The sequence below is a fragment of the Pelodiscus sinensis genome, chromosome 3, assembly GCF_052426305.1.
Source record: "Pelodiscus sinensis isolate ZL-2025 chromosome 3, ASM5242630v1, whole genome shotgun sequence".
NCBI lineage: Eukaryota > Metazoa > Chordata > Testudines > Trionychidae > Pelodiscus > Pelodiscus sinensis.
The window spans coordinates 1,050,928-1,072,301 of NC_143054.1; the positions used below are offsets into that span (position 1 = coordinate 1,050,928).

General features: G+C 63.3%; 1 protein-coding gene across 1 annotated transcript in view; it reads right to left on the reverse strand.

Moving 5' to 3' along the window:
• The window catches only part of GAREM2 (GRB2 associated regulator of MAPK1 subtype 2), an 89,993-nt gene that overhangs the window by 54,954 nt on the left and 13,665 nt on the right, over positions 1–21,374 (reverse strand). Inside the window, exon 2 of the mRNA XM_089776941.1 lies at positions 12,082–12,222. Within this exon, the coding sequence (XP_089633067.1) occupies positions 12,082–12,222 (141 nt within the window). The remainder of the gene's footprint in view (positions 1–12,081; positions 12,223–21,374) is intronic.

The window sequence follows — 21,374 nt, forward strand, 5'->3', positions numbered from 1 at the left end:
TATCTCCAGAGAGGGAGATTCCACCACCTCCCTTGGCAATTTATTCCAATATTTGACCACCCTGACAGTTAGGAATTTTTTCCTAATGTCCAATCTAAACCTCCCCTGCTGCACTTTAAGCCCATTACTCCTTGTCCTGTCCTCAGAAACCAAGAGGAACAAATTTTCGCCTTCCTCCTTGTGACACCCTTTTAGATATTTGAAAACCGCTATCATGTCCCCCCTTAATCTTCTTTTTTCCAAACTAAACAAGCCCAGTTCATGAAGCTTGGCTTCATAGGTCATGTTCTCTAGACCTTTAATCATTCTTGTCGCTCTTCTCTGTACCCTTTCCAATTTCTCCACATCTTTCTTGAAATGTGGCGCCCAGAACTGGACACAGTACTCCAGCTGAGGCCTAACTAGTGCAGAGTAGAGTGGCAGAATGACTTCACGAGTTTTGCTTACAACACACCTGTTGATACAACCTAGAATCATATTTGCTTTTTTTGCAACAGCATCACACTGTTGACTCATATTCAACTTGTGGTCCACTATGACCCCTAGATCCCTTTCTGCCATACTCCTTCCTAGACAGTCGCTTCCCATCTTGTATGTATGGAACTGATTGTTCCTTCCTCAGTGGAGCACTTTGCATTTCTCTTTATTAAACCTCATCCTGTTTGCCTCTGACCATTTCTCTAACTTGCTAAGGTCATTTTGAATTATGTCCCTATCCTCCAAAGAAGTTGCAACCCCACCCAGTTTGGTATCATCCGCAAACTTAATAAGCGTACTCTCTATCCCAATATCTACATCATTGATGAAGATATTGAACAGTACGAGTCCCAAAACAGACCCTTGAGGAACTCCACTTGTTATCCCTTTCCAGCAGGATTTAGAACCGTTAACAACAACTCTCTGACTACGGTTATCCAGCCAATTATGCACCCACCTTATCGTGGCCCTATCTAAGTTATATTTGCCTAGTTTATCAATAAGAATATCATGCGAGACCGTATCAAATGCCTTACTAAAGTCTAGGTATATGACATCCACCGCTTCTCCCTTATCCACAAGGCTCGTTATCCTATCAAAGAAAGCTATCAGATTAGTTTGGCATGACTTGTTCTTCACAAACCCATGCTGGCTATTCCCTATCACTTTATTACCTTCCAAGTGTTTGCATATGATTTCCTTAATTACCTGCTCCATTATCTTCCCTGGGACAGACGTTAAACTGACCGGTCTATAGTTTCCTGGGTTGTTCTTATTCCCCTTTTTATAGATGGGCACAATATTTGCCCTTTTCCAGTCTTCTGGAATCTCCCCTGTCTGCCATGATTTTTCAAAGATCATAGCTAAAGGCTCAGATACCTCCTCTATCAGCTCCTTGAGTATCCTGGGATGCATTTCATCAGGACCTGGTGACTTGCTGACATCTAACTTTCCTAAGTGATTTTTAACTTGTTCTTTGTGAATCCTATCTTCTAAACTTACCCTCTCTCTGCTTGTATTCACTACGTTAGGCACACCTCCAGACTTCTCGGTGAAGCCCGAAACAAAGAAGTCATTGAGCATCTCCGCCATTTCCAAGTTCCCTGTTACTGCTTCTCCAGGGTTCAGTGGGACCCTGGGGAGTGGTTCAGTGGGTCCCATTGAACTACTCCCCCGGGTCCCATTGAACCACGCCCCAGGGTCCCACCGAACCACGCCCCAGGGTCTCATTGAACCACTCCCCAGGGTCCCATTGAACAACGCCCCAGGGTCCCATTGAACCACACCCCAGGGTCCCATTGAACCACTCCCCAGGGTCCCATTGAACCACACCCCAGGGTCCCATTGAACCTCTCCCCAGGGTCCCATTGAACCACACCCCAGGGTCCAACCGAACCACTCCCCAGGGTCCCACCGAACCACTCCCCAGGGTCCCATTGAACCACTCCCCTGGGCCCCATTGAACCACGCCCCAGGGTCCCACCGAACCACTCCCCAGGGCCCCATTGAACCACGCCTCAGGGTCCCACCGAACCACTCCCCAGGGTTCCATTGAACCATGCCCCAGGGTCCCACCGAACCACTCTCCAGGGCCCCATTGAACCACGCCTCAGGGTCCCACCGAACCACTCCCCAGGGTTCCATTGAACCATGCCCCAGGGTCCCACCGAACCACTCCCCAGGGCCCCATTGAACCACGCCTCAGGGTCCCACCGAACCACTCCCCAGGGTTCCATTGAACCATGCCCCAGGGTCCCACCGAACCACTCCCCAGGGCCCCATTGAACCACGCCTCAGGGTCCCACCGAACCACTCCCCAGGGTTCCATTGAACCACTCCCCAGGGTCCCATTGAACCACTCCCCCGGGTCCCACTGAACCACTCCCCAGGGTCCCATTGAACCTCTCCCCAGGGTCCCACTGAACCACTCCCCAGGGTCCCATTGAACCTCTCCCCAGGGTCCCACTGAACCACTCCCCAGGGTCCCATTGAACCTCTCCCCAGGGTCCCATTGAACAACGCCCAAGGGTCCCACCGAACCACACCCCAGGGTCCCATTGAACCACTCCCCCGGGTCCCACTGAACCACTCCCCAGGGTCCCACTGAACCATGCCCCCAGGCCCTGCCGAACCTCTCCCCAGGGCACCACCAAACCGTGCCCGAGGGCCCCAGGGAGCCACACCCCAGGGCTCATTGAAAGAAGACTGGAGCTATGGATGCCTTGGGAGTCAGCAGGAGGCGCCGGCTTCGGGAAGCCCCCTCTTCGGGGGAGAATGTGGCAGCCTTGAGACACCCCCCGACGAACGCGCCACAGACCCCAACTGCACCTGCATGCGTGGGCTCCCGCAGAGGGTGCGTGCGCCGGCGATGACGCGCGGCAGAGGGAGCCGCTACCCGTCCCCGGCGTCTGGCAGGGGCCCCGGTTTCATCTCGTCGACGTGGGAGCACCGATCCGGTTCGGCAGGAGCCCGGCCGCGCCCCTCCCACCTGATTCACCTGGCCAGTGCAGTGGGCTGTGACGGCGTGTCGGGGTCCCCCGTCTCCTGCACCCCCGAAATGGCACGGACAGACTCCCCCAGCCGGTAGAATAGAGGTGGTTTATTGCTTCTCCAGGATACAGCTCAGTACAGATGTCACCAGGCTACAGGGCAGGCCTAGGATGCCTCAGCCCCCCTTGAGATGGGGGGGGGGGTCTCGGCTTCTAAACCCCCCAGCCTGTTGCTGAGGCTGCTTCCTCCATCCTCCCAGACAGAAACTAACTCACTCTCCTCCAGCCCTGCCCCCAGCCAGGGCAGCATCCCCCTCCCTTTGTCCCTCTCCATGGGGGGTAGCTGGTCAGACCGGTTGAGAGATCCCTTTGCATAATGACCCATCCCTGTCCTTCTGGGCTGTGGGACCAGCGGCAGCCAGTGGGGTTACCACAGACCCATAGAAACCAGCAAGTTCCCCCCCACCATGTCACATGGGGGGAGCAACTATTGGTAACAACAAGAAAGGGTGTGTGTGTGCAACTGTGTGTGTCAGTGCAAATGTGTGCGACTGTGTGTCAGTGCGACTGTGTGTGTCAGTGTGAATGTGTGTGTGTGAGTCAGTGTGTGTCAGTGTGAATGTGTGTGTGTATGTGAGTCAGTGTGTGTGTGTGTGTGTGTGTGTGCGTGACTGTCAGTGTGAATGTGTGTGTGACTGTGTGTCAGGGCGAATGTGTGTGTGTATGTGTCAGTGTGTGTGTGTGTGTGAATGTGCGTGTATGTGTCAGCGTGTGCGTGCGCGTGACTGTGTCAGGGCGAATGTGCGTGTGACTGTGTGTCAGGGCGAATGTGTGTGTGTGTATGTGAGTCAGTGTGTGTGTGTGTGAATGTGTGTGTATGTGTCAGCGTGTGTGTGCGCGTGACTGTGTCAGGGCGAATGTGTGTGTGACTGTGTGTCAGGGCGAATGTGTGTGTGTATGTGAGTCAGTGTGTGTGTGTGTGTGAATGTGTGTGTATGTGTCAGCGTGTGTGCGCGCGTGACTGTGTCAGGGCGAATGTGTGTGTGACTGTGTGTCAGGGCGAATGTGTGTGTGTATGTGAGTCAGTGTGTGTGTGTGTGAATGTGTATGTGTGTCAGCGTGTGTGTGCGCGTGACTGTGTCAGGGCGAATGTGTGTGACTGTGTGTCAGGGCGAATGTGTGTGTGTATGTGAGTCAGTGTGTGTGTGTGTGTGTGTGTGTGTGTATGTGTCAGCGTGTGTGCGCGCGTGACTGTGTCAGGGCGAATGTGTGTGTGTATGTGAGTCAGTGTGTGTGTGTGTGTATGTGTGTCAGCGTGTGTGTGCGCGTGCTATATCACATGCACATGAGAAGTGTTGATTGACGTATGTGCTATCAATAAATGTGGCGTTTTGCCTTTTCCCGCTGAAAATATCCTGTGCAGCACCTGTCAGTTCAGCACTGGTGCCCGCCCAGCCCACTTGTGCAGGGTCTGCCCTGGCCGGCACCCAGCCCAAACTGGCCCTGCCGAGGTGCAGCCCGGGGAGGGGCGGCTTTGCCGAGCGCGCAGCCCGCCTGTACGGCGCACGCCTGATCACGCCCGGTGGGGCTGTTCCCGGAGTCCCAGAACGCCTGGTACCCCCATGCCCCACGCCCCGGGCATTACCCCCACGCCCCAGGCATTACCCCCACGCCCCACGCCCCACGCCCCGGGCATTACCCCCACGCCCCACGCCCCGGGCATTACCCCCACGCCCCACGCCCCGGGCATTACCCCCACGCCCCACGCCCCACGCCCCGGGCATTACCCCCACGCCCCGGGCATTACCCCCACGCCCCACGCCCCGGGCATTACCCCCACGCCCCACGCCCCACGCCCCGGGCATTACCCCCACGCCCCACGCCCCGGGCATTACCCCCACGCCCCACGCCCCACGCCCCGGGCATTACCCCCACGCCCCACGCCCCACGCCCCACGCCCCGGGCATTACCCCCACGCCCCACGCCCCGGGCATTACCCCCACGCCCCACGCCCCGGGCATTACCCCCACGCCCCACGCCCCACGCCCCGGGCATTACCCCCACGCCCCACGCCCCACGCCCCGGGCATTACCCCCACGCCCCGGGCATTACCCCCACGCCCCACGCCCCACGCCCCGGGCATTACCCCCACGCCCCACGCCCCGGGCATTACCCCCACGCCCCACGCCCCACGCCCCGGGCATTACCCCCACGCCCCACGCCCCACGCCCCGGGCATTACCCCCACGCCCCAGGCATTACCCCCACGCCCCACGCCCCACGCCCCGGGCATTATCCCCCGCCCCACGCCCCACGCCCCGGGCATTACCCCCACGCCCCACGCCCCGGGCATTACCCCCACGCCCCACGCCCCACGCCCCGGGCATTACCCCCACGCCCCACGCCCCACGCCCCGGGCATTACCCCCACGCCCCAGGCATTACCCCCACGCCCCACGCCCCACGCCCCGGGCATTACCCCCACGCCCCGGGCATTACCCCCACGCCCCACGCCCCACGCCCCGGGCATTACCCCCACGCCCCGGGCATTACCCCCACGCCCCACGCCCCACGCCCCGGGCATTACCCCCACGCCCCACGCCCCGGGCATTACCCCCACGCCCCACGCCCCACGCCCCGGGCATTACCCCCACGCCCCGGGCATTACCCCCACGCCCCACGCCCCACGCCCCGGGCATTACCCCCACGCCCCACGCCCCACGCATTACCCCCACGCCCCACGCCCCGGGCATTACCCCCACGCCCCACGCCCCACGCCCCGGGCATTACCCCCACGCCCCAGGCATTACCCCCACGCCCCACGCCCCACGCCCCGGGCATTACCCCCACGCCCCACGCCCCACGCCCCGGGCATTACCCCCACGCCCCAGGCATTACCCCCACGCCCCACGCCCCACGCCCCGGGCATTACCCCCACGCCCCACGCCCCACGCCCCACGCCCCGGGCATTACCCCCACGCCCCGGGCATTACCCCCACGCCCCACGCCCCGGGCATTACCCCCACGCCCCAGGCATTACCCCCACGCCCCACGCCCCACGCCCCGGGCATTACCCCCACGCCCCGGGCATTACCCCCACGCCCCAGGCATTACCCCCACGCCCCACGCCCCGGGCATTACCCCCACGCCCCGGGCATTACCCCCACGCCCCACGCCCCGGGCATTACCCCCCAGGCCCACAGGCATTACCCCCACGCCCCGGGCATTACCCCCACACCCCACGGCCCGGGCATTACCCCCACACCCCACGCCCCGGGCATTACCCCCACGCCCCAGGCATTACCCCCACGCCCCACGCCCCGGGCATTACCCCCACGCCCCGGGCATTACCCCCACGCTCCAGGCATTACCCCCACGCCCCGGGCATTACCCCCACGCTCCAGGCATTACCCCCCATGCCCCGGGCATTACCCCCCATGCCCCACGCCCCGGGCATTACCCCCCATGCCCCGGGCATTACCCCCACGCCCCACGCCCCGGGCATTACCCCCACGCCCCGGGCATTACCCCCACGCCCCACGCCCCGGGCATTACCCCCATGCCCCACGCCCCGGGAGAGCTACAGGAGGAGGTGGCCAGGCTGAGGAGCATTCGAAGCCATGAGGAATTCCTGGACAGTATTCCTGTGGAGTCCACGGAGGTCACTGTCCTAGGATGTGGGACTGTTGACCAGCCACGTATGGAGGAGGCGGTGGTGCAGGGTGAGCACTGGCAGCTGGTTACTTCCGGCAGCGGGCAGTGTTCCACCCCGCTCCTAACCCTCCCACTGTGTTGTTACATGACCGTTACACTTTACTTTCTGCAGGAGACAAGGAGTCACCCCCCACAGTGGAGGAGACCAGGCCTTGCACCACCAAGGTTGAGCAGTCTCCTGCCACCACTGCGAGGAGGAAGCGTAGGGTAGTGGTGGTTGGAGACTCTCTTCTGAGGGGAACGGAGGCACCCATCTGTCGCCCTGACAGTTCATCTCGAGAGGTATGCTGTCTGCCAGGGGCCCGTATCCGAGATGTTACGGAGGCATTGTCGAGGATTATCCGGCCCTCTGACTACTACCCCATGCTACTCATCCACGTGGGCACAAATGATACTGCCAGGTGTGACACTGAGCGGATCAGTGTGACTACAGGGCTTTGGGAGTACGGGTGAAGGAGTTTGGAGCGCAGGTGGTATTCTCTTCGATCCTTCCTGTCAAAGGTAGGGGCCCGGGCACAGAGAGGTGCATCCTGGAGGTGAATGCCTGGCTGCGACCATGGTGTCGCCAGGAGGGATTCGGCTTCCTTGATCACGGGGTGCTCTTCCAGGAAGGACTGCTTGGCGGAGATGGAGTTCACCTTTCCAGGAGCGGGAAGGCCTTGTTTGGACACAGACTGGCTAACCTTGTGAGGAGGGCTTTAAACTAGGTTTGTCGGGGGCAGGTGAGCAAAGCCCACAGGTAAGTGCTGAATGTGCGGGACTGGGAGATGGGTTGGAAATGGGGGGGACTACGGCCTATAATGGGAAGGAGAAAGGAGGGTCAGGGCACAACAGGGAGGCAAGATCAAATCAGTATCTTAGATGCCTATATACAAATGCGAGAAGTATGGGTAATAAGCAGGAAGAACTGGAATTGCTAACCAATAAATACAACTATGATATCATTGGTATTACAGAAACCTGGTGGGATGGGACGCATGATTGGAATGTTGGTATGGAAGGGTACGGCTTGCTCAGGAAGGACAGACAGGGAAAAAAGGGAGGAGGGGTTGCCTTGTATATTAAAAATGTACACACTTGGACTGAAGTGGAGATGAACGTAGGAGATAGCTGTGTAGAGAGTCTCTGGGTTAAGCTAAAAGGGGTAAAAAACGAGGGTGATATCATGCTAGGAGTCTACTACAGGCCACCTAGCCAGGTGGAAGAGGTGGATGAGGCCTTTTTTAAACAATTAACAAAACTATCCAAAGCCCAAGATTTGGTGGTGATGGGGGACTTCAACTATCCAGACATATGTTGGGAAACTAACACAGCGAGGCACAGGCTATCCAATAAGTTTCTGGACTGCATTGGAGACAACTTTCTGTTTCAGAAGGTTGAAAAAGCTACCAGAGGAGAAGCTGTTCTGGATTTAGTTTTAACAAATAGGGAGGAACTAGTTGAGAACTTGAAAGTGGAAGACAGTATAGGGGACAGTGATCACAAAATAATAGAGTTCATGATCTTAAGGAAAGGTAGAAGGGAGACCAGCACAATTGAGGTTATGGATTTCAGGAAGGCAGATTTTGATAAGCTCAGAGAACTTGTAGGTAAGGTCCCATGGGAAGCAAGACTGAAGGGAAAAACAACTGAGGAGAGTTGGAAGTATTTCAAAGGGACGTTGTTAAGGGCCCAAAAGCAAACAATTCCGCTGTGTAGGAAAGATAGAAAATATGGTAAAAGACCAGCTTGGCTTAACAAGGAGATCTTGCACGATCTCAAAATAAAAAAGGAGTCATATAAAAAATGGAAACTAGGACAACTAACAAAGGATGAATATAGGCAAGCAACACGGGAATGCAGGGGCAAGATTAGAAAGGCAAAGGCACAAAATGAGATCAAACTAGCTACAGGCATAAAGGGAAACAAGAAGACCTTTTATAAATACATTAAAAGCAAGAGGAAGACCAAGGACAGGGTAGGCCCACTGCTTAGTGAGGAGGGAGAAGCAGTAACAGGAAACTTGGAAATGGCGGAGATGCTCAATGACTTCTTTGTTTCGGTCTTCACCGAGAAGTCTGGAGGTGTGCCTAACGTAGTGAATACAAGCAGAGAGAGGGTAAGTTTAGAAGATAGGATTCACAAAGAACAAGTTAAAAATCACTTAGGAAAGTTAGATGTCAGCAAGTCACCAGGTCCTGATGAAATGCATCCCAGGATACTCAAGGAGCTGATAGAGGAGGTATCTGAGCCTTTAGCTATGATCTTTGAAAAATCATGGCAGACAGGGGAGATTCCAGAAGACTGGAAAAGGGCAAATATTGTGCCCATCTATAAAAAGGGGAATAAGAACAACCCAGGAAATTATAGACCGGTCAGTTTAACGTCTGTCCCAGGGAAGATAATGGAGCAGGTAATTAAGGAAATCGTATGCAAACACTTGGAAAGTAATAAAGTGATAGGGAATAGCCAGCATGGGTTTGTGAAGAACAAGTCATGCCAAACTAATCTGATAGCTTTCTTTGATAAGATAACGAGCCTTGTGGATAAGGGAGAAGCGGTGGATGTCATATACCTAGACTTGAGTAAGGCATTTGATACGGTCTCGCATGATATTCTTATTGATAAACTAGGCAAATATAACTTAGATAGGGCCACGATAAGGTGGGTGCATAATTGGCTGGATAACCGTAGTCAGAGAGTGGTTGTTAATGGTTCTAAATCCTGCTGGAAAGGGATAACAAGTGGAGTTCCTCAAGGGTCTGTTTTGGGACCCGTACTGTTCAATATCTTCATCAATGATGTAGATATTGGGATAGAGAGTACGCTTATTAAGTTTGCAGATGATACCAAACTGGGTGGGGTTGCGACTTCTTTGGAGGATAGGGACATAATTCAAAATGACCTTAGCAAGTTAGAGAAATGGTCAGAGGCAAACAGGATGAGGTTTAATAAAGAGAAATGCAAAGTGCTCCACTTAGGAAGGAACAATCAGTTCCATACATACAAGATGGGAAGCGACTGTCTAGGAAGGAGCATGGCGGAAAGGGATCTAGGGGTCATAGTGGACCACAAGTTGAATATGAGTCAACAGTGTGATGCTGTTGCAAAAAAAGCAAATATGATTCTAGGTTGTATCAACAGGTGTGTTGTAAGCAAAACTCGTGAAGTCATTCTGCCGCTCTACTCTGCACTAGTTAGGCCTCAGCTGGAGTACTGTGTCCAGTTCTGGGCGCCACATTTCAAGAAAGATGTGGAGAAATTGGAAAGGGTACAGAGAAGAGCGACAAGAATGATTAAAGGTCTAGAGAACATGACCTATGAAGCCAGGCTTCATGAACTGGGCTTGTTTAGTTTGGAAAAAAGAAGATTAAGGGGGGACATGATAGCGGTTTTCAAATATCTAAAAGGGTGTCACAAGGAGGAAGGAGAAAATTTGTTCCTCTTGGTTTCTGAGGACAGGACAAGGAGTAATGGGCTGAAAGTGCAGCAGGGGAGGTTTAGATTGGACATTAGGAAAAAATTCCTAACTGTCAGGGTGGTCAAATATTGGAATAAATTGCCAAGGGAGGTGGTGGAATCTCCCTCTCTGGAGATATTTAAGAACAGGTTAGATAGACATCTGTCAGGGATGGTGTAGACGGAGCTTGATCCTGCCTTGAGGGCGGGGGGCTGGACTCGATGACCTCTCGAGGTCCCTTCCAGTCCTATTATTCTATGATTCTATGATTCTATGATTACCCCTACGCCCCGGGCATTACCCCTACACCCCACGCCCCGGGCATTACCCCCATGCCCCACGCCCCGGGCATTACCCCCACGCCCCGGGCATTACCCCTACGCCCCACGCCCCGGGCATTACCCCTACGCCCCGGGCATTACCCCTACGCCCCACGCCCCGGGCATTACCCCTACGCCCCGGGCATTACCCCTACGCCCCACGCCCCGGGCATTACCCCCACGCCCCACGCCCTGGGCATGGAGGGGCCGGGCCAGTTGGGGCCCTTGCCCACACAGACCAGAGCACCCCCAGCTCCGCCCCAGGTCAGGGAGCCAGGCGGGGGGCAACCGAGGACCATGGCTGTTCACACCAGGGAGCGGGGGCAGGGACATGCCAGGGCCGCAGGAGGGACCCCAGGCCCAGCCAGCTAATGTCCCTGCACCCCCCAAACACCCTCAGAGCCGGGGGCTGCCTGAGCGGCAGGGACCCTCCAACCGGCAGTGGGCAGGTGACCCAGCGTGGCAGGCCCACCCCTCGGGCCTGGCAATGGGCTTGAAAGTGACCTCGGAGCAAACAGAGCTGGGGTTGTCTTCCAGCTGTGGGGAGAATGAGATGCCCTCAGATCCTCTGCTGAGCCCCCGGAGCCGCCCGACGTGTCCCCGAGCCCCCGGAGCCGCCCGACATGTCCCCGAGCCCCCAGAGCCGCCCGACCTGTCCCGGAGCCGCCAGAGCCGCCCGACCTGTCCCGGAGCTGCCAGAGCCTCCCGACCTGTCCCGGAGCTGCCAGAGCCTCCCGACCTGTCCCCGAGCCCCCAGAGCCGCCCGACGTGCCCCCGAGCCCCCAGAGCCGCCAGACCTGTCCCGGAGCTGCCAGAGCCGCCCGACCTGTCCCGGAGCTGCCAGAGCCGCCCGACGTGTCCCTGAGCCCCCAGAGCCGCCCGACGTGCCCCCGAGCCCCCAGAGCCGCCAGACCTGTCCCGGAGCTGCCAGAGCCGCCCGACGTGCCCCCGAGCCCCCGGAGCCGCCCGACCTGTCCCGGAGCTGCCAGACGTGTTCCCGAGCCCCCGGAGCCGGCTGATGTGTCCCCGAGCCCCTGGAGCCGCCTGATGTGTCCCCGAGCCCCCGGAGCCGCCCGATGTGTCCCCGAGCCCCCGGAGCCGCCCGATGTGTCCCCGAGCCCCCGGAGCCGCCCGACGTGTCCCGGAGCTGCCAGACGTGTTCCCGAGCCCCCGGAGCCGCCTGATGTGTCCCCGAGCCCCCAGAGCCACCAGACGTGTCCCCAAACCCCTGGAGCCACCCGACGCGTCCCCGAACCTCTGGAGCCGCCCGACGTGTCCCAGAGCTGCCAGACGTGTCCCCAAGCCCCTGGAGCCACCCGACCTGTCCCAGAGCCACCCGACGTGTCCCAGAGCCACCAGAGCCGCCCGACGTGTCCCGGAGCCACTGCCACATCCCAGAGCCCCTGGTGACATCGTGCCTCTCCTGAGCCCCCAGAGCCTCCGCCCTGCCCCTCCCAAGCCTGCAGAGCCAGCACTGAGCCCCTGCCCACCCCCAGGAGCTTCCCCACCCCCCTCCTGGGCCCCAAAACCCCGGCAATGCCTCTGCCCCTCCCCCGTATCTGGCCGTGCCCTCGCGCCCTGCTGCATCCAGAGATGGGGCCACGTTCCCGACCCCCAGAGCCACTGCCCCCCACGGCCCGGTACCTGGGTACTGCAGCGGGATGTCGATCTTGGGCCCGATGACGTAGTGCCCCTCCTCCAGCCCGTGCGCCGTCACTGTGGTCCACTGGCGGCACGAGTGCACCAGCAGCACGTCCTGCTCGCTCACCCCCTCCACGTGCTCCCCTGCAGGGGCACAGGGAGAGCCCTGAGCATGGGTCTGGCCTGGCCCCTTCCCCGGCACCTTCCCCCTCCCCCGGGCACCTGCCCCAGCCTGCCCCCCCTCCCTGGCACCTGCTCTGGCCTGCCCCCCTTCCTTTCCCCTGGCACATAGAACCATAGAGCTGGAAGAGATCTCAAGGGATCAAGTCCAGGCCCCTGCTCTAGGCAGGACCAACCCAACTAAATCAACCCGGCCAGGGCTTTGTCAAGCCGAGACTGAAACACCTCTAGGGATGGAGACTCCACTACTTCCCTAGGGAACCCATTCCAGTGCTTCCCCACCCTCCTAGGGAAATAGTTTTTCCTAATATCCAACCTGGACCTCTCCCACCACAACTTGAGCCCATTGCTCCTTGTTCTGCATCTGTCACTACTGAGAACAGCCTCTCTCCATCCTCTTTGGAACCCCCCTTCAGGAAGTTGAAGGCTGCTCTCAAATCCCCCCTCACTCTTCGCTTCTGCAGACTAAACAGACCCAAATCCCTCAGCCTCTCCTCATAGGTCATGTGCTCCAGGCCCCTAATCATTTTGGTTGCCTCCGCTGGACCCTCTCCAATGTGTCCACATCCTTTTTGTAGTGGGGGGCCCAGAACTGGACACAATACTCCAGATGTGGCCTCACCAGAGCCGAATAAAGGGGAATGATGACATCTCTGGATCTGCTGGCAATGCTCCTCTTAATGCAACCTAATATGCCATTAGCCTTCTTGGCTACAAGGGCGCCCTGGTGACTCATCTCCAGCTTCTCATCCACTGTAACCCCAGGTCCTTTTCTGCAGAACTGCTACTTAACTGGTTGGTCCCCGGCACCTGCACCAGCCTGGCCCCTCTCCCTCTCCCCCGGCACCTGCACCAGCCTGGCCCCTCTCCCTCTCCCCCGGCACCTGCACCAGCCTGGCCCCTCTCCCTCTCCCCCGGCACCTGCACCAGCCTGGCCCCTCTCCCTCTCCCCCGGCACCTGCACCAGCCTGGCCCCTTTCCCTCTCCCCCGGCACCTGCACCAGCCTGGCCCCTTTCCCTCTCCCCCGGCACCTGCACCGGCCTGGCCCCTCTCCCTCTCCCCCGGCACCTGCACCAGCCTGGCCCCTCTCCCTCTCCCCCGGCACCTGCACCAGCCTGGCCCCTTTCCCTCTCCCCCGGCACCTGCACCAGCCTGGCCCCTTTCCCTCTCCCCCGGCACCTGCACCAGCCTGGCCCCTCTCCCTCTCCCCCGGCACCTGCACCAGCCTGGCCCCTTTCCCTCTCCCCCGGCACCTGCACCAGCCTGGCCCCTTTCCCTCTCCCCCGGCACCTGCACCAGCCTGGCCCCTCTCCCTCTCCCCCGGCACCTGCACCAGCCTGGCCCCTTTCCCTCTCCCCCGGCACCTGCACCAGCCTGGCCCCTTTCCCTCTCCCCCGTCACCTGCACCAGCCTGGCCCCTCTCCCTCTCCCCCGGCACCTGCACCAGCCTGGCCCCTCTCCCTCTCTCCCGGCACCTGCACCAGCCTGGCCCCTTTCCCTCTCTCCCGGCACCTGCACCAGCCTGGCCCCTCTCCCTCTCCCCCGGCACCTGCACCAGCCTGGCCCCTTTCCCTCTCCCCCGGCACCTGCACCAGCCTGGCCCCTCTCCCTCTCCCCCGGCACCTGCACCGGCCTGGCCCCTCTCCCTCTCCCCCGGCACCTGCACCGGCCTGGCCCCTTTCCCTCTCCCCCGGCACCTGCACCAGCCTGGCCCCTTTCCCTCTCCCCCGGCACCTGCACCGGCCTGGCCCCTCTCCCTCTCCCCCGGCACCTGCACCAGCCTGGCCCCTTTCCCTCTCCCCCGGCACCTGCACCAGCCTGGCCCCTTTCCCTCTCCCCCGGCACCTGCACCGGCCTGGCCCCTTTCCCTCTCCCCCGGCACCTGCACCAGCCTGGCCCCTTTCCCTCTCCCCCGGCACCTGCACCAGCCTGGCCCCTTTCCCTCTCCCCCGGCACCTGCACCAGCCTGGCCCCTTTCCCTCTCCCTCTCCCCCGGCACCTGCACCAGCCTGGCCCCTTTCCCTCTCCCCCGGCACCTGCACCAGCCTGGCCCCTTTCCCTCTCCCTCTCCCCCGGCACCTGCACCAGCCTGGCCCCTTTCCCTCTCCCTCTCCCCCGGCACCTGCACCAGCCTGGCCCCTTTCCCTCTCCCCCGGCACCTGCACCAGCCTGGCCCCTTTCCCTCTCCCTCTCCCCCGGCACCTGCACCAGCCTGGCCCCTTTCCCTCTCCCCCGGCACCTGCACCAGCCTGGCCCCTTTCCCTCTCCCTCTCCCCCGGCACCTGCACCAGCCTGGCCCCTTTCCCTCTCCCCCGGCACCTGCACCAGCCTGGCCCCTCTCCCTCTCCCCCGGCACCTGCACCAGCCTGGCCCCTCTCCCTCTCCCTCGGCACCTGCACCAGCCTGGCCCCTTTCCCTCTCTCCCGGCACCTGCACCAGCCTGGCCCCTTTCCCTCTCCCCCGGCACCTGCACCAGCCTGGCCCCTTTCCCTCTCTCCCGGCACCTGCACCAGCCTGGCCCCTTTCCCTCTCTCCCAGCACCTGCACCAGCCTGGCCCCTTTCCCTCTCCCCCGGCACCTGCACCGGCCTGGTCCCTCTCCCTCTCTCCCGGCACCTGCACCGGCCTGGCCCCTCTCCCTCTCCCCCGGCACCTGCACCGGCCTGGCCCCTCTCCCTCTCCCCCGTCACCTGCACCGGCCTGGCCCCTCTCCCTCTCCCCCGGCACCTGCACCAGCCTGGCCCCTTTCCCTCTCCCCCGGCACCTGCACCAGCCTGGCCCCTCTCCCTCTCCCCCGGCACCTGCACCGGCCTGGCCCCTCTCCCTCTCCCCCGGCACCTGCACCAGCCTGGCCCCTTTCCCTCTCCCCCGGCACCTGCACCAGCCTGGCCCCTCTCCCTCTCCCCCGGCACCTGCACCAGCCTGGCCCCTTTCCCTCTCCCCCGGCACCTGCACCAGCCTGGCCCCTCTCCCTCTCCCCCGGCACCTGCACCAGCCTGGCCCCTTTCCCTCTCCCCCGGCACCTGCACCAGCCTGGCCCCTCTCCCTCTCCCTCGGCACCTGCACCAGCCTGGCCCCTTTCCCTCTCTCCCGGCACCTGCACCAGCCTGGCCCCTTTCCCTCTCCCCCGGCACCTGCACCAGCCTGGCCCCTTTCCCTCTCTCCCGGCACCTGCACCAGCCTGGCCCCTTTCCCTCTCCCCCGGCACCTGCACCGGCCTGGCCCCTCTCCCTCTCCCCCGGCACCTGCACCAGCCTGGCCCCTTTCCCTCTCCCCCGGCACCTGCACCAGCCTGGCCCCTTTCCCTCTCCCCCGGCACCTGCACCAGCCTGGCCCCTTTCCCTCTCCCCCGGCACCTGCACCGGCCTGGCCCCTTTCCCTCTCCCCCGGCACCTGCACCAGCCTGGCCCCTTTCCCTCTCCCCCGGCACCTGCACCAGCCTGGCCCCTTTCCCTCTCCCCCGGCACCTGCACCAGCCTGGCCCCTTTCCCTCTCCCTCTCCCCCGGCACCTGCACCAGCCTGGCCCCTTTCCCTCTCCCCCGGCACCTGCACCAGCCTGGCCCCTTTCCCTCTCCCTCTCCCCCGGCACCTGCACCAGCCTGGCCCCTTTCCCTCTCCCCCGGCACCTGCACCAGCCTGGCCCCTTTCCCTCTCCCTCTCCCCCGGCACCTGCACCAGCCTGGCCCCTTTCCCTCTCCCCCGGCACCTGCACCAGCCTGGCCCCTTTCCCTCTCCCTCTCCCCCGGCACCTGCACCAGCCTGGCCCCTTTCCCTCTCCCCCGGCACCTGCACCAGCCTGGCCCCTTTCCCTCTCCCTCTCCCCCGGCACCTGCACCAGCCTGGCCCCTCTCCCTCTCCCCCGGCACCTGCACCAGCCTGGCCCCTCTCCCTCTCCCTCGGCACCTGCACCAGCCTGGCCCCTTTCCCTCTCTCCCGGCACCTGCACCAGCCTGGCCCCTTTCCCTCTCCCCCGGCACCTGCACCAGCCTGGCCCCTTTCCCTCTCTCCCGGCACCTGCACCAGCCTGGCCCCTTTCCCTCTCTCCCAGCACCTGCACCAGCCTGGCCCCTTTCCCTCTCCCCCGGCACCTGCACCGGCCTGGTCCCTCTCCCTCTCTCCCGGCACCTGCACCGGCCTGGCCCCTCTCCCTCTCCCCCGTCACCTGCACCGGCCTGGCCCCTCTCCCTCTCCCCCGGCACCTGCACCGGCCTGGCCCCTCTCCCTCTCCCCCGGCACCTGCACCAGCCTGGCCCCTTTCCCTCTCCCCCGGCACCTGCACCAGCCTGGCCCCTCTCCCTCTCCCCCGGCACCTGCACCGGCCTGGCCCCTTTCCCTCTCCCCCGGCACCTGCACCAGCCTGGCCCCTTTCCCTCTCCCCCGGCACCTGCACCAGCCTGGCCCCTTTCCCTCTCCCTCTCCCCCGGCACCTGCACCAGCCTGGCCCCTCTCCCTCTCCCCCGGCACCTGCACCAGCCTGGCCCCTTTCCCTCTCCCCCGGCACCTGCACCAGCCTGGCCCCTCTCCCTCTCCCCCGGCACCTGCACCAGCCTGGCCCCTTTCCCTCTCCCCCGGCACCTGCACCAGCCTGGCCCCTCTCCCTCTCCCTCGGCACCTGCACCAGCCTGGCCCCTTTCCCTCTCTCCCGGCACCTGCACCAGCCTGGCCCCTTTCCCTCTCCCCCGGCACCTGCACCAGCCTGGCCCCTTTCCCTCTCTCCCGGCACCTGCACCAGCCTGGCCCCTTTCCCTCTCCCCCGGCACCTGCACCAGCCTGGCCCCTTTCCCTCTCCCTCTCCCCCGGCACCTGCACCAGCCTGGCCCCTTTCCCTCTCCCCCGGCACCTGCACCAGCCTGGCCCCTTTCCCTCTCCCTCTCCCCCGGCACCTGCACCAGCCTGGCCCCTTTCCCTCTCCCCCGGCACCTGCACCAGCCTGGCCCCTCTCCCTCTCCCTCGGCACCTGCACCAGCCTGGCCCCTTTCCCTCTCTCCCGGCACCTGCACCAGCCTGGCCCCTTTCCCTCTCCCCCGGCACCTGCACCAGCCTGGCCCCTTTCCCTCTCTCCCGGCACCTGCACCAGCCTGGCCCCTTTCCCTCTCTCCCAGCACCTGCACCAGCCTGGCCCCTTTCCCTCTCCCCCGGCACCTGCACCGGCCTGGTCCCTCTCCCTCTCCCCCGGCACCTGCACCGGCCTGGCCCCTCTCCCTCTCCCCCGTCACCTGCACCGGCCTGGCCCCTCTCCCTCTCCCCCGGCACCTGCACCAGCCTGGCCCCTTTCCCTCTCCCCCGGCACCTGCACCAGCCTGGCCCCTCTCCCTCTCCCCCGGCACCTGCACCGGCCTGGCCCCTCTCCCTCTCCCCCGGCACCTGCACCAGCCTGGCCCCTTTCCCTCTCCCCCGGCACCTGCACCAGCCTGGCCCCTCTCCCTCTCCCCCGGCACCTGCACCAGCCTGGCCCCTTTCCCTCTCCCCCGGCACCTGCACCAGCCTGGCCCCTCTCCCTCTCCCCCGGCACCTGCACCAGCCTGGCCCCTTTCCCTCTCCCCCGGCACCTGCACCAGCCTGGCCCCTCTCCTTCTCCCTCGGCACCTGCACCAGCCTGGCCCCTTTCCCTCTCTCCCGGCACCTGCACCAGCCTGGCCCCTTTCCCTCTCCCCCGGCACCTGCACCAGCCTGGCCCCTTTCCCTCTCTCCCGGCACCTGCACCAGCCTGGCCCCTTTCCCTCTCTCCCGGCACCTGCACCAGCCTGGCCCCTTTCCCTCTCCCCCGGCACCTGCACCGGCCTGGTCCCTCTCCCTCTCTCCCGGCACCTGCACCGGCCTGGCCCCTCTCCCTCTCCCCCGGCACCTGCACCAGCCTGGCCCCTCTCCCTCTCTCCCGGCACCTGCACCGGCCTGGCCCCTCTCCCTCTCCCCCGGCACCTGCACCAGCCTGGCCCCTTTCCCTCTCCCCCGGCACCTGCACCGGCCTGGCCCCTTTCCCTCTCCCCCGGCACCTGCACCAGCCTGGCCCCTTTCCCTCTCCCCCGGCACCTGCACCGGCCTGGCCCCTTTCCCTCTCCCCCGGCACCTGCACCAGCCTGGCCCCTTTCCCTCTCCCCCGGCACCTGCACCAGCCTGGCCCCTTTCCCTCTCCCTCTCCCCCGGCACCTGCACCAGCCTGGCCCCTTTCCCTCTCCCCCGGCACCTGCACCAGCCTGGCCCCTTTCCCTCTCCCTCTCCCCCGGCACCTGCACCAGCCTGGCCCCTCTCCCTCTCCCCCGGCACCTGCACCAGCCTGGCCCCTCTCCCTCTCCCTCGGCACCTGCACCAGCCTGGCCCCTTTCCCTCTCCCCCGGCACCTGCACCAGCCTGGCCCCTTTCCCTCTCTCCCGGCACCTGCACCAGCCTGGCCCCTTTCCCTCTCCCCCGGCACCTGCACCAGCCTGGCCCCTCTCCCTCTCCCCCGGCACCTGCACCAGCCTGGCCCCTCTCCCTCTCTCCCGGCACCTGCACCAGCCTGGCCCCTTTCCCTCTCCCCCGGCACCTGCACCAGCCTGGCCCCTCTCCCTCTCCCCCGGCACCTGCACCAGCCTGGCCCCTTTCCCTCTCCCCCGGCACCTGCACCAGCCTGGCCCCTTTCCCTCTCCCCCGGCACCTGCACCAGCCTGGCCCCTTTCCCTCTCTCCCGGCACCTGCACCAGCCTGGCCCCTTTCCCTCTCTCCCGGCACCTGCACCAGCCTGGCCCCTTTCCCTCTCCCCCGGCACCTGCACCGACCTGGTCCCTCTCCCTCTCTCCCGGCACCTGCACCGGCCTGGCCCCTCTCCCTCTCCCCCGGCACCTGCACCGGCCTGGCCCCTCTCCCTCTCCCCCGTCACCTGCACCGGCCTGGCCCCTCTCCCTCTCCCCCGGCACCTGCACCAGCCTGGCCCCTTTCCCTCTCCCCCGGCACCTGCACCAGCCTGGCCCCTCTCCCTCTCCCCCGGCACCTGCACCGGCCTGGCCCCTCTCCCTCTCCCCCGGCACCTGCACCAGCCTGGCCCCTTTCCCTCTCCCCCGGCACCTGCACCAGCCTGGCCCCTCTCCCTCTCCCCCGGCACCTGCACCAGCCTGGCCCCTTTCCCTCTCCCCCGGCACCTGCACCAGCCTGGCCCCTCTCCCTCTCCCCCGGCACCTGCACCAGCCTGGCCCCTTTCCCTCTCCCCCGGCACCTGCACCAGCCTGGCCCCTCTCCCTCTCCCCCGGCACCTGCACCAGCCTGGCCCCTCTCCCTCTCCCCCGGCACCTGCACCAGCCTGGCCCCTTTCCCTCTCCCCCGGCACCTGCACCAGCCTGGCCCCTCTCCCTCTCCCCCGGCACCTGCACCAGCCTGGCCCCTTTCCCTCTCCCCCGGCACCTGCACCAGCCTGGCCCCTTTCCCTCTCCCTCGGCACCTGCACCAGCCTGGCCCCTTTCCCTCTCTCCCGGCACCTGCACCAGCCTGGCCCCTTTCCCTCTCCCCCGGCACCTGCACCAGCCTGGCCCCTTTCCCTCTCTCCCGGCACCTGCACCAGCCTGGCCCCTTTCCCTCTCTCCCGGCACCTGCACCAGCCTGGCCCCTTTCCCTCTCCCCCGGCACCTGCACCGGCCTGGCCCCTCTCCCTCTCTCCCGGCACCTGCACCGGCCTGGCCCCTCTCCCTCTCCCCCGGCACCTGCACCAGCCTGGCCCCTCTCCCTCTCTCCCGGCACCTGCACCGGCCTGGTCCCTTTCCCCAGCGCCCTGCACCTCCCACACCACGAGCCCTGAGCTCCGTGGCAGAGTGTCCCAGAAAGCCCTGGGCTCTGCTCTTGCACCCAGCAAGGCCCACTGGGAGGGCTCACAGGGCACAGCCCCAGACTCTGCCTCCCAACCTCAGCCCCACATGTAGACGCAGCAGGGTCTCGGCAGGACGCCGCGGCGGTTTGAGCACAGGACCCCTGGGTCCAACCTCAGCACTGCCTGCCTGGGTGGCCCCTCACTGAGCCTCAGTTTCCCCGGGTGGTTCTGGCGAAATGTTCCGGCCGGCGGGCCGGGGCGAAGGGCCCTGAGAGAGGCCGGCCACGGGCTGGGACGGGCTGCTCCGAGCAGGCGGGTCGCTAGCTGTCCGCGGCCCCAGGCTGGGCCCCCGTCTCGGGAGGGTGGCGAGCAGGCCAGAGCCCTGCTGGCGCCGCACTGGGTTTGCTGGGCCCGCTCGGGGGGAGGCCAGGCTGCCGGAGCCGGCCCATCGCCCTGCCCGCCAGGAGCACCGAGCCCGGACACCGCCGCAGGGGGGTGCCCAGGGACAGACCGGGCAGCCCAGACACCGGGCAGTCAGCGCCTCCCATCCTGGGCCTGTCCCCTCCACAGCCAAGGCCCAGCCCTGCTTTGCCCTGCCCCCGCCCCGCCCCACACAGGCCAGCCGGTGGGCAGTGGGCCCCCTTCCAGCCGCAGCCTGTGCTCAGTGCCCCCGGCCTGCTCCCCCGCCCCCGTGGCTCCCAGCCGAAGCCTGGATGGTGAGGGACTCAGAGGAGAGCCTGTCTGCAGACACAGGGCCCTGGCCACGAGTTCAGGGCTTGTGCGCTCTCGCTCGCTCTCACTCCTTACACACTCACACGCTTGCATGCTCACACACCTACGTACGCTTACACTCACTCACGCACACACACGTTTACACTCTCACTCACACTCACTCACGCACACACACACATTTACACTCACACACACGCACACACACGTTTACACTCACTCACACACACACTCACACTCACTCACACACTGACACCTTATATGCTAACACATTTACACTCACACACGCTCACACACTTACACACTCACACGCTTACATGCTCACACACCTACGTACGCTTACACTCACTCACGCACACACACACATTTACACTCACACACACGCACACACACGTTTACGCTCACTCACACACACACTCACACTCACTCACACACTGACACCTTATATGCTAACACATTTACACTCACACACGCTCACACACTTACACACTCACACGCTTACATGCTCACACACCTACGTACGCTTACACTCACTCACGCACACACACGTTTACACTCTCACTCACACACTCACTTACGCACACACACACGTTTACACTCTCACACACACGC